This window comes from Theobroma cacao, chromosome 9, assembly GCF_000208745.1.
Source record: "Theobroma cacao cultivar B97-61/B2 chromosome 9, Criollo_cocoa_genome_V2, whole genome shotgun sequence".
In the NCBI taxonomy this organism is placed as follows: domain Eukaryota; kingdom Viridiplantae; phylum Streptophyta; class Magnoliopsida; order Malvales; family Malvaceae; genus Theobroma; species Theobroma cacao.
The window spans coordinates 1,818,721-1,832,232 of NC_030858.1; the positions used below are offsets into that span (position 1 = coordinate 1,818,721).

General features: G+C 36.0%; 1 protein-coding gene across 2 annotated transcripts; it reads right to left on the reverse strand.

Moving 5' to 3' along the window:
• On the reverse strand, window positions 326-13,425 carry LOC18587901 (dicer-like protein 4). Of its 2 annotated transcripts, none has more exons than XM_018127929.1 (25): window positions 13,097-13,425; window positions 12,544-12,721; window positions 12,264-12,374; window positions 11,849-11,989; window positions 11,666-11,741; window positions 11,233-11,297; window positions 9,955-10,098; window positions 9,740-9,868; window positions 9,278-9,416; window positions 8,855-8,951; window positions 8,235-8,427; window positions 7,107-7,267; window positions 6,801-7,007; window positions 6,407-6,672; window positions 5,989-6,266; window positions 5,477-5,910; window positions 5,224-5,324; window positions 4,120-4,325; window positions 3,762-3,971; window positions 2,748-3,206; window positions 2,336-2,605; window positions 1,519-1,845; window positions 940-1,294; window positions 756-870; window positions 326-636 (listed from the first exon to the last, which is right to left on the reverse strand). In XM_018127929.1, the coding sequence occupies exons 1-25, from the start codon at window positions 13,249-13,251 to the stop codon at window positions 486-488; spliced, it is 4,968 nt and encodes a 1,655-aa protein (XP_017983418.1). In that variant the 5' UTR covers window positions 13,252-13,425; the 3' UTR covers window positions 326-485. The 2 variants fall into 2 exon arrangements, with proteins under 2 accessions (XP_017983418.1, XP_007012011.2); XM_007011949.2 differs by having other exon boundaries at window positions 5,989-6,263; window positions 13,097-13,424.

The following is a 13,512-nucleotide window of genomic DNA, read 5'->3' on the forward strand; positions in this document are numbered from 1 at the left end:
ATAAATTTTATCTTTATAATTTTATTAAAAGTCGATTTCAAAGATAATTAAAAACAATATTAAAACTTTATAATTAAATTCGATCACACAAAATTTTTGTTAATGACATGACATGTCAACCGGATTTTTTTTAATCATGTGACACTAGTTAGCACAAAAAATAACTTTAATTCTCATTAAAAAAACACTAAAAATTATTTTATATAAATATATTAATTATTATTTAACATAACTATAATAAAATTTGTTTAGACTGATGCATGTCACATGATCAAAATATTAATCCATTTCAACATGTCACGTCATCCAACTTAAAAGGGCAAAATTTTAACACTATTATCAATCATCTTTAAATCGATTTTGATGATATTGCTGAGATTAAATTCATTAGAATTAAATTAAGATGATAAAAGGACCCAAAAATTGTTGTCCAATTAAAGAACTCCAATATGTGGAGCAATGAGGCAAAAGCCTGTCAAGTTGATCTAATGCAAGTAACCTTCATGCTTCAAGTACCAGAGTGCACCTTCTGCTGCATGCTCTGCTGCAGCTTTCTTTTTGGTCCTGGGACTGCCAAAGCACTCCAGGATCATATCTGGGGCTTCTTCTATTACAAGCATCACCTTGAAAGTGAATCTGCAAAAGTTTTCAAGTAGAATTTGAGAAATAATATCAAGGTTTCCAGTTTTCATTCTATCCTAAATGAGACCTTTGAGCTCTAACGATCAAATTTTTTATATAGGTCATGGACTTACGATCTCAAATGGCTTGGTCCTTCCTCTTCACAACATTCAAACAAAGGGGGTTTCCAACAATTGATTGCGCAGATTTCATGTAATCGTGATCTAGCAGTTTTTTGAAGTGATTCACCTGAGAAATGAAGAGACGAATAAGAGAACTCCTCCACACTAACTCACAAAAAGTATAACTATCACAGACCTCTGGATGGCGTGTCAATCCCACAAGCAGGATCAACATTGGAGGAACAGGGGAGTGCTCCTTTGACTTCAATAGGTGATGGCATGCATCCTGCTTTGACTTCAAAAGACGGCATAGGGCTGCTAACAGGAGAGTTGCGGGGTTTACAGAGATTGATTGCCTTATTGATAAAATGGATTCTGGGGTTGAAATCATTCTCAACAGATTGTTGCAATTTCATTTTTGCTGATCCATTAGTGTCAGGATCAGCAACATCAACTGGTGTTTCATCAAATCCAATCAGCTCGGCTTCCATCTTACGGCTTGTTTTTAAAACTTCCTCCAAGGACTTTGACTTGGGTGCATAACCTAGAGCCTGCACATCAAAGACAAGGAGCTACCAGGATTAAGCTGCAGGTCATTTTGTCAGCAAGATAAAGGAAACTTTGCAAGTTTGGAGTGTACCTCCACTAATATTGAAGATTGGGCCACAAACAATATTAACTTCGACAAGGAATTAAAAACAAGTAAAACATCCAAAAGCATTATATATTGGTGTCAACAAACAGGGAATAGAAAAGCATGCAGGACTCTTTTTACCTTTAACTTCGCATATATTTGCTGCGAAGCAGTTCTGATAGCATCTTTTCTGTTAGGGTTGATAGCAGAAACAGCTAGAGGAACATCTCCTGCCTTTACTTTTGCATCAACTGAAAAATTTCTGCCACTTTTAGATGTTAGAAACTTCAGATCCCAGTTGCAAGACTGGCAAAGTTCCTGTAATTCCCTAATAGGATTAAGCTGCACCGTTGAAAGGCTCTTGATTGGATCCAAAATGGATAGCATTATCTTCCAAACACGGTTCAAGTTGAACCCTGTATCAAGGAGAATAGCACCAAACGAAGACTCTACCAAGTCACCAAGAACCTGGATCAATACATTAAAGCTATTAAATTAAATACCCTTCTTAAAGTGTATGATTTAGTAGCATTGTCCATTTATTTTAAAGATTTGCTTTAATCAGAATATTGAATTAAAAAAAATCAAAATCTTCTTCCACAAATGAGACAATAGGCATGATGAAATAAATCAGTGAAGATGATTTGCTTTAATCAAAATCTAGAATTCAACCTAACCCTCATAAATTAAATTAAAAAAAAGAAATCAAAATCCACTATCCATATATCTTGTTCCACAAATGAGAAAAAAGGCATGAAAATAAAGTAGTTTCCAAGGGAAGCATATGATCTTGAAAAATGAATCAGGACATTACACTTTTTGACTTTTATATGCAAGGGGTGAAGCTTTGCATTTGTAAAATTCATTATTTCAAGGGTGGTTAAAATAGAATCTTACATGTTATAAAGGGGAAAAAATGTGTGCATGAGCGCAAACCATAATAGTTAATAATTTCTACCTTTGGACATTTTGGCCCTTCAAACAATCCCCTTTCTGGTGATGATGTAATGAAGTCAACATATTTTCCTATGGCCTCGGAGAGGGGACAAGAATCACAGATAAGAAATTTGTGTAAGGATCTATCTACTGCAACATTGGCAAAGGACTTGTTGTTTACTGACACTGATCTCAAATCAGTCAACTGGCCAGGCTTCAACTTTGGATAGACTGAAAACAGATATGATGTGATTAAATAATCCAAGACAGCATCTCCAAGAAACTCCAATCTCTGGGAAAATGATTAAAGTATTACTCCTTGTAGCATCAGAAAATATAAAGCTAATAAAACTGACGAGTCAGGTGAAAGATATGAGAAATAAAGAACAAACCAGTCTAATTCCTTTAAGTAGAAAAGAAGAAATGCTGTATACCTGGTAGCAGCCTCCCCCATGCTTATTGTGAGAAGGATGCACAAATGCCTGAAGGAGTAGACCCTTGTGAAGAAACTGATATCCCAACAAATTTTCAAGAGCTCCAGTATCCACTTTAGAGCAGAGCGGCATGAACCTCTTGCTTGCAGCACAAACATTATTAACTTGAGAGTGTTGGAAGTCCACTCGTATGCCAATCCATCTAAGAAATGCAGTTGCAGCTTTGAAGCCTCTATCAACTATAAATGCTCCAACAAGAGCCTCAACCACATCAGCAATTGTTTTCTTATGTAGCCAGTGGTGATTTCTACTGCATCTGACTTCACTATTTGCATGATCTGCTTGACAATTATATTGTGAATGAGTAGTTCCCTCAGTTTCTTTAGTACAAATTATTTGGCAGGGATGGCCCAAAGCATAGAATTGGCAAGGATCAAAAGGTTGATCGCGTATGTAAACCTGAAAATTAGTGGAAACACTGCATCATAAAGATTTATTGTTTATCTTAAAACACCAAATATACATCAAACAAATTAAATCTTCTTAGTCGAATTATCCTTTCCAAATGGCATTAACATGAAGCATTTGACTATGCCCAAAACTTCTCAAACAACAGATGTAAACAATTCCAAAATGGGCAAAACATCTAGACTAAACCAGCAGGGAGGGAGGCGGGAGCAAGGAAGGGAGACAAGGGATCTAGCCAAACACATCATGTTTTAGTTCAATCATTTCTGTAAATAATACATTTTTTCTATAATTTTTTATGTCCATAGGTCTAAAGATCATTTATCGATATTGGACAAGTGACATGACCATGCACTTCAGCATTTAATGCAACCAGTTCACATTTGTTAGCAGTGAACAATCGCAGACCACAATCCCAAAAATGTTTTATGTTTGAAAAAGTATGTTGAACAACTACTACAATTCATCCAAAATAGAACTATTATGCTAACCAGAACAAGATTAACAACTTTTGCATAATGAAGATACATTCTAAGACAATCAAACCTGTAAATTGCTCCTTGTTGCTAGCTTGAACAAATTAGAATTATTTACAGCATTAGACCTTCTCCTAGTCAGTCCCCCTTCATCAAGAGCATCATGTAAAAGAAAAAGATGGCGGCCTACAGCAAACTTGAGGAAAGCATCACCAAGTGATTCAAGCCTTTCAAGAGAAAAACGCTCTTGGCACTTCTCTGTAGTGAGTGCTTCTAGGACCTAACATCACTTCAAACTGTTAGTAGTAGAAAAGATTCATGCATATCTTAGCATTTCATGATTGACTGAATAGAGTAGCATGGTAAGTAACTTAATGGCTGCTTAACCAAAAGCAATACTGAACTATCACATGCAAAGAGGGCCTTACCTTATTGGCTGTAACTTCAGCTCCCTCAGGGAATGAAGCAGAAAAAACATGCTTCAGTTCAATCGCCACAAGCAAGTTCTCCAGGCGGTGCATAATTGATGGTAACAAAGAAAGTGAACTCCCAATATCTTTGGAGAAGCCTATTATTTTCAACTGACAAAGCTCAGGAGGCAAATCAATGAAGTACTCATCCAATTCATTTGATTCTGTTTATGGCAACGAAACAGCCATAAGTGATTAGAGAGACCAAGAGAGTCAACTAGAAAACAACTTTTTCATTCATTTAATTTGCTGATAAAGAAAATGACAGACCGGATGGAGGGGAGGGGGGACCCAGAGTGTCCAACAGCAAGAAAACCATAGTTTTCTAGATTGTAGAGTGGTTGACATTACAGATTAACATTTTAGTTACTATTCTGCCAAACTTAACTAAAAAACTCAAGAAGTCGAACTACTGAAGCAGGTTATGAACGGCCAGTAAAGCTGCTTATAATGTGTTATATTGTTGCAATAGCCTGATTCTACTTACTAGCTAGTAATCCTGAAGTCTAGGATTAGGATGCTTACCACAACGTGAGAACCCATTGTCTCATTCCATTGACTCCAACTTGAGTATTTCTCATTTCCAAAAAATATTCAGTTCATGATATCTCTTTTACATCAAATAAGCTAAATGAGTCTAATGTAATTCCTTGCTCTATCAACATGGATGGTAAGCCACTCCAAATCTGGTAGATTTCTTGTTTTCTAGAGCTTTCTTGATGAAGATGCTGATAGATCAAAGAGATAAGGACAATGACTAGGACCAAATAAAGTTTGGTTTACACAAACATCAAATTTCTACTCAAGCATTACATGTCAATAACAGGCAATTTAGCACAAACTAATAATAAACTATAAATCTTGTAAACCCAATAAAGAATTGTAGACAGCATAAAATAATAATACAATCTGAAGAAAACAAATAGCAATATACCCATGAAGATAGTTGCAAGGCCCAACTATCATATTTAGAACGAAGATAAATCCAGTACAACAAACAATTTACTTAAGGAAAAAGAGAACCATAAAAGGAAATGAAAACCAAAGCAAACAAAAAGCTACCTGAGTCCTCCGGCTTTCGATTGTGTAGCAAATTCCGCAATTTAAAAAGTGGCTTTGCACGCAAAAGAGGTTGTTCAGGATGCTTAAGATGAATGTCAGACCTAATTCACAACATTAATATTAAAACTCCCTCAATTGAATACTAGATAAAAACCTAATCTAGAACAACTTGGTGTACATAAACTTTCCATTAGAAATCAAACTAATTTCTGATAATGCTAACAGTAGTGAATCAAGAAGTTGAGATACCAACATTTTTAAGTGCTCCACATGGCTTAAAGTGCCTGAATCTCTGTATGGGCTGTAACCATTTTTTTCACCAACAATGTTAGTGATAAAGTAAAATGCCACCTTGTGTGGAGCATATACAAAGCTATTCTTAACATCTCTTACATCCCTACAACCATTTGCAAGTTCCAAGCAAACACCTGAAGGGAAATTTCCATTCTCTACAGCTTCTGCTGGAGTCTTAAAAAGTGGAGATGACAAACATCTTTTAATAATCTTCCAGTCCACCATGACTTTATTCTCACAATTGTGCAAAATAACAGGGAGCAACAGATAGAATGTTGAGGAGCTTGATGCAAAAACTTCATTGTTTCCTAAGGGAACATATTCAGAAAGGAATTTTGATCTATCAAGGATGACCTTGAAGAACATTTCTTGAAAATGCTGTGCTTGCATGATCTGCATATGTAGGTATAGACAGTGAGTTTTGGAAAGTAAGCTTATTAGAACAAACTTCACAGCACAAAATACTATTACCTCTTTTCTGTTGAATTCTGCAACCCCTGATGGGACAAGCTTGGTCATCACAGATCTACGGCGAGCTAGGTGAAGATCCAGCTCCATTCTCTCAGCCTCTTTGGGGAGAGGAGACTTGACAAAGAGACCAAACTCCTTATAGCTCCTATCCTCAGGATCCGGAATAAATTTTATATAGTAAGAATTTAGGAGAACATAATCTTCCAAGTTTGTCCATGGTTCTTTAAGTGCAGCAGGAACAAGCATCTCATGTAGTTCGCCACGTGAATCCTCATCTGCTGACAAACAAAATCAAATTTTGTTGAGATAAAAGACAACCAAAAGCATCTTATCCTGTACTGGTCACCCCTCCCCCTCCCCCCCCCCCCGTCTTTCCCAAAAAAAAAAAAAGAAGACAAAAAAGCTGCTCTGCATCAACCTTCAGAGCTCCCAGAATCAGAAGACTCCAGCACTGTCTCCTCCTCAAAAGCATTCTTTTGCAATGGCAAGAGATAGTCATTCAAGGCTCCCAATTTATGCAATTCTTCAACTGCTTTTAGACAAGCATCTTTTTTAGCAGCATCCACTGAAGATTGAGGTGTACTGGCAATTTGATTTATCGGAGCATTGGAAGGTAAAACTATATTGCAGATTGTTCCTCCTATATCATCAAAATAAAAAAAGCTTGGCCTGGGGTCAAAGTACCTGAAGAATAGATGAGTAAAACTCACATATGTAATCTAAAAAAGTAAAAGAATTTCCACGCAGAAACATATGTAGTGGAACTCAAAAGTTTAAGAGTAGGTAACAATAAAAAGGTTAGAAGGGCATACTCATCATGGGGTAGTTTTGAGCAGTACTGATGAAGTAGAGAGATGCTATATCCTGAACTGATGGAAGCACCAGATGAATCAACTTTATACATTCTTTCCTCAAGACTGGTAAATACCTCAGTAGACGTTCTGAAAGAAATTTCCATATTCATACGATCTTCATCGTTCTTAAAATTTTTAATCAAATTTAGTTCCCTCTCATTCCCACTGCAAAATTAAGAGAAAGAACTTATTTTCTTTTTCCAATAACAGAAAGAGAACCAAATGAAAAGACCTTCAAATAGTATATGCATTTATCAAAAGCACCTGTTCACCAGAAATGCATACTCAGACAGAGGCATTCTTGCACGGCCCCTCGATTGGATAAAACTTGCAACAGTTTCTGGAAGGTCAAACCGTATCACAAGGCAGCATGTCTGAATGTCAAGTCCTTCTTCACCCACTTTAGTTGCGACCAAAAGATTCAACTGCGAATTCAGTGTGCAGAGAATCAAGAATTAATAACTGACCTCAACCTGCTGAGAGCCAATAGCAATACATACACAAGGTTTTCCCATGCAGATAACAGCCATCCTCTCAAAAGCTACTGTAAGGCAACTCAACGTGCAAACAACATCAAAGTCTCAGCTGTTTGATGCACCACATTATTTTAAAGACACATTGGCGCTGGTGGTAATCCAAGTTCAAGATGCATCTTTTCGTTCCTTTTCAAAAGATCTTTTTATATATAGACAGCCTTTTCAGTCTGCTTCTATGGGCAACAGTTGCTATAAACTGCTAAGGCATACAGACTTTTTGTTAGATATGAATGGAAAAGCTTTCAGCTTATAATCAAATGTCATATCATTTTGTTACATTATAGAATCTAATACACTCATACATGTTTGTATGTAGGGATAGATGGAGCATACTCCAGATAAAAGAGGACAGAACAGACAAAACATTTATTAGACGCCCATCCATCTACTACTGGTAAAAATAAACCCACGTGGTAAGAAAAAAAGTCTAATCTATAAAAGTATTTCCATAGCTACAATTAGTTTTCCATTTCAAATCTTTCCCTAATCAATTCAGCTCATACAATAGAAAAAAAGCCATTTCTGTGGGCCACAGCAATTTCTACACTTCTGTTTCTTCCCTAATGGCTACAACAGATTACGACTACAGGTTCAACCTACAAGAATAATGACGAAATGTAGGAGCTTCTGTCTCATAAAAACTTTGAGAGATTAGGAAATTTCACTTCCTTTAGCATTTAGCAACATTAACGATAATGATAAGTACGTTTTCAAAAACAACAAATATCGCTGTACATTGTGCCCAAAGCATTGAATTAGCCAGTCAGCTAAGAAACGAAATTACAAACAACAATTCAATGGTGTACAGGGGGCAGGGTTGGGGGGCGGAATCTTAATACTAGCAGAAAAGGATTACCTCTCCAGTTCTGAACTTCTCAAGAATTTTCTTCATTGTCTTCCGTGACATACTTTTAAGACCAGAGTGGACTCCCACAAGAAAATGGCACTTCAAAGATGATAGGAACTTAAGGTTTTGCAGTATGTATGACAAGGATCTAGCGGTAACAATCCTATTCACAAATATTATACATTTCATATTTGGCTGTAACCTGCAAAAGGTGTTATGAAAGTCTGTAAGAGAAATAGTTATATATATAGATTACTTGCTAACAAAATAATGAGAAAACAAAAAGCTTAAAGGGATTAAAAAACACAATGGTAGAGTCTGTTTGTAAGTAACCAGACAGAAAGAAAATGAGACATGGTGTGAACACAAATTTAATACGAAGAGCTATAATTGCATTTATGTTGACCACAAATGGCTGCTCCCCTCCAAATATAAATAAATTACCATCACACTTCATGCATTAAGTCCCTTCTCTTGCCTCCAAGGGTTGCAAGAACTGCATCCGTTATTATATGCAAATAAACAGTTTTTTTACTATGTAATAAAACTATTGAACTGGGATTGACAGAATTTATATGCAATATGTCTAACAAATAACTGAAAACCGCTTTACATTCTTGAATACCAACCTGAAGGTGGAAAGAATTCCAATAAGGCGTAAAAGCTTTTTCGAGAAAAATGGTTCCTTCAAAATCTCTACATCAGATATATCATGTGCAGTCCCATCTACAATATTAGCAACAAAGGCTGATGGCTGAGTTCATACTCGAGTTTGCTCAAACAATAATGACAAAACTAATCCACAGATTATTAGAAGTTTACTGCATACAATGAAGTAGTAAATAGTATGTAACCATCAGAAAAACAGAGACAGCAGGTATAATTAAGTTGAAGCTACAATCAAAAAGTCCCTGAACAGATTACCATATCTCTCCTATATAACTTCAACTTTGGTGCACACAATATGATTATGTACACAACCACTAAGAAACTAGACGACAGCTAAAATGAAGTAGAAGCTAAAATTTAAAATGCCTGAACAGATTATATACCTCTCCTACAATCAGAAGCAAAAATATCAGCAGCCTGAGCAAGATATCGATCACACACAGAGTCATCGCTTAAACTTCCCTCATCTTCTACCAATTCGTTCCTCTCAGAGTTATCACCAGTCAAAAGAAGTCGGCAAGCCTACAAAATGCAGATGAAAGAGAAGAATAAATCAGAATTTAAGGGAAGAATTGCCCTATAAACAAAATATTTCCACTTTCTCATCTAGAACACCATTAAGGAGATAAGCCAAAAAACAAAAATGCTTAGCGCTCACACACAAAAAATGCAAGTCATAAATAATAACCTATAGATTAAATACACCATATAAAAACAAAACTCTAGTGAATAGCATATGAGATAAACAGAACATTTACTAAAAACAGAATTAAAAATTTAAAGAAGGGCTGTCAAATGCCAATTAACAGAAACAACAAAATTCAGTTATTTTTGCAATATCTTACTTGTAATGCTCCCCAAAGGCCAAGATTTTCCAAACAAAAGATTATATTATCATGCATTCTTCTGAGTAGCTTTTTTGTGCTCCTGGCACATTGAGAATCGCCATTCTTCCGGCCAAGTGTTGATATGCACTGCTCTTGCCACAATGAAACAGAAATTTAAAGCTTATTTCAAGATAATGAAGTTAACGCAAGAGCAATAAGTCAATTCAATATACCTGGCGCTTCATCTTCTCGAGTTTACTACAACAAAGCATGTAGGAACTAGAAGGGCCCAAATCAACAGGACCATAATTATATACTCTAACGACAGGAGATGCTACGAAGCTTTCCAATTCCTCCTTATCTCCAATTGAATAGACCTACAAATTATGGCGAGACAAATATTACAAAATCAACTACTGTGAGCATCTAGATCAGTACAACAATGGTGTTTTAAGAAAAAATTTCCCCCCTCCATTTTGATTATAACCAAAGAGTCTTTTCTTCAAAGGCATTCCTCATTACAAGGCAACTAGTGTTTTCCACATCTCCAAAGATCTATGGTAAAACAGTCACACAGAACAAGGGAGAGAGAAATAGATTGATGATGATGACAATGACAACAATAAATGGTGACAAACATTACCCTCCTTAGCCAAAATTATGGTGGTTGCGTGAATCTTTGGAACTGTCATGGTAGAAATATCAACCACAATAGACTCAAAATAAGATATTTATTTACTTATTCAGCTCTAAGTACATGCATCCATATGCAGCAGAAAATAAAAAGCTTCAGGATTGCTTCATCTACCTCACTATTAAGGTTGCACCAAAAATGTTAATTCATACCAATTAAGTCTCATCAATACTTGAAAATATTCTTTATGTATTATACAATGAACTAAGAACTTAGATCATTCAACCTATGCAGTTCTACTAGGAGAGTGAGTGTTTTCAAATGTGAAGAGGACCAGAGTGAGCGTTTTCAATTGTGAAGAGAGCCAAACACATGTTTCATCCACTGCATAGAAAAAAACAGATGGTTCTCCTATAGCTATATATACATAAGTCCATATCAAGTACATTGGGATAGGTTAGACTCCAGTTGAGGAAAGCCCAATATATCTTCTGGTCCTCCTCGGCTCACTAAACCAAGATGGACTATGACCAGCCATTACTCCAGCTTATAAAAGTTTGGAAAGGGTTGACCAAACCAAAGTCCTCAATTCAGGCTAACAGGACTACCACTTCACAAGCTATAGAAGGCCACAACATCTATAATTAGCATTACAAAAACCTGACTACATAAACTAAGAAACTTTTAGGCACCCAACACCTTCTTATGAACTACATAAACTATTCATTAGGTGTTTCCTTCATCATGCAAGATTTATGATTGAACATGAGAACAGATAGTTAGATCCCAATCTTCAACCATAATTAGTTTTAGAAAGGAAAACAAAAGACTGCAAAAAACCATATTATATCTCAAAGTAAATGTTTTGAAGACTCACCTTAGCATCAAGTAAATTTTCGAGACTGTTGATGCTTTTCGGTAAATTCATTTGACTAGAAGCATCTGAAAGCATAAATTATATGTTCCAAGATTTAAGGATATCATGGAAGTAGCTATTAACAGATCACAGCTATCAGCTATAAAACTTGAACAGCCAGTCAGTCAAGTGAAGATATATCATTGGAAAGCACTACACGATGCAGTGTTATCCAAAATATTTGTCTCATATAAGCTAAAGGATAACTTGTAGGAAGTTGAAACCTTAGCTTTTCAAATTCATTTTCTTCCACCTTTACACATAACACATCCTCAAAACACCTTTCATTGGTCACATTTCCCATAAGAATAAAAAATTTGTATGACAAAAGGATTGAAAAAGTCAGGTACGAACTCAATGATTTTGATTCAATAGAAATGAAATTCTGAATTACCTTTACCAACAATGGGAGATGCTGTCATGCCAAATATACGAGGAAGCGTTGATGCAGTAGCTTTATCATAGAAAGCCTACATGATTGTCAAGGTAATCTACAGAAATCAAAATACATCAACTGAAAGAAACTAATGTGATTCTATCATTGAGAGCACAATTATAAATATGTTTAGCACATTACTCTCATGATTTCTGCATAAGGATGATTGCTTTTAATTTGAGCATGATGACACTCATCAAATATCAGAAGGGCAATTAAATCCATCCTGATGAAGCAGTGATACAAGCTACGAAGTAGTATTTGAGGGGTCATAACCAGCACCTGCACCAAAACAATCAGCATGAATAGAAATATAAGCCAAGGACGAAGCACAGCCTCAAAGATCCATAATACCTACTAAAACGCAACATCCTCCATAGGGGAAAAAACAAAGAAAAATAAAGTGGAATAAACTTAATTTGGTAAACTTCATAAGACAAGTCTCAAGTTCAATAAAAAAATATTTCATCTTTCCATATTCAATAGAGTCCATCATAGGATATTGAACAAAATGTGGATAAATATGAATATTGCGTCAACCAAAGAACATAATCACCTCATATTGTTCCATCTCTTTTTCCCAGTCCTGGTGATTCTTCAAGTGCCTGCAGTTCCCACAATAAGTCCCAACCTTGAAATCAAGAGAATCTTCTATAACCCTGCCTTGCTACACAACAGTAACAGATTTGATTCAAAACCATGCATGACCCACTGCTACTTCGAATCTAAAATGATAAGGTTGGCAATCCGCACTGGCTCTTAAATCCCAAACTCAGCCAAAACAATATTATAAACCTAATCATTAATAAGTCAGAAAATCATAGAAAGTAGCCCACCTGCTGAACAAGAGCCACCGTGGGGGCAAGAAAAATGCAAATCTTTTGCTGGGGTTTCCTTATCAAATGAGCAAGCTCGTAAATAAGCAGCACAGCAATATGGGTCTTCCCACAACCAGTCTCCAAATATACAATTATGTTCTCTTCCATGGCTTTCTTGCACAACTCCAATTGGTACCTTAAACAAAAGCATAAATCACAATGCAACTTTGAAATATTAATAATAATGATAAATAAAACCAAACTAAACAAAAAGGTTTAGCCTCCAAAAGCTTGATGGAAACAGCACCTCAATACATAGTTAAAAAGGCCAATATTGGTTCTTTTACATGGCTTTCAACATTTTTTGAGACATAATCAACCAAAAAGGTCTTGTATTTCTCGAGTTTTCACTCAAATTTCTCCCCAGACAAACAGAGAGTTCTCTGTTTCTTCGACTAAACTGACACGAAGCAATCAGAAAGAAACAAACCAAAGCAAACTCACATTTCCAAAAAAACGAAATAAACAAACATAAATATTTACAAATACAAAACAACAAAACAGGACTCACTTTCTAGCTATCTTTCTCGGGTCCTTCTCTTTCTTTTCCACTTTCGCTCCATTTTCTTCACTAACTTCAGCGATCGGCGAGGGGCTAGCATAGGCTTTAGGTTTAGCGGTAACGGGCGGTTCGACTCCGTCGGCGGACAACTCGCCGTCCGGCATCGATGGGGGAATTCTGGCTTCACCGCTACTAAAAAGTGTTTTTTCCAGCGTTAGTAGAAGACTTGAAAAAGAAGAAAATAGTGAGACAAAGACACCGTGCTTTGATAAATGGATGACGAAATTCTTTTCGGATATTTAAGGCGGTGTGGTGGTGTTGGATTTTTTTTTCATTCCTTTTTTCTCTTGCTTTAATGTTCATGAATGAATCGTGGGAAACGGGAAGTCAATGGAAAGTCAAATCTCACAACTCTAAAATTCAAT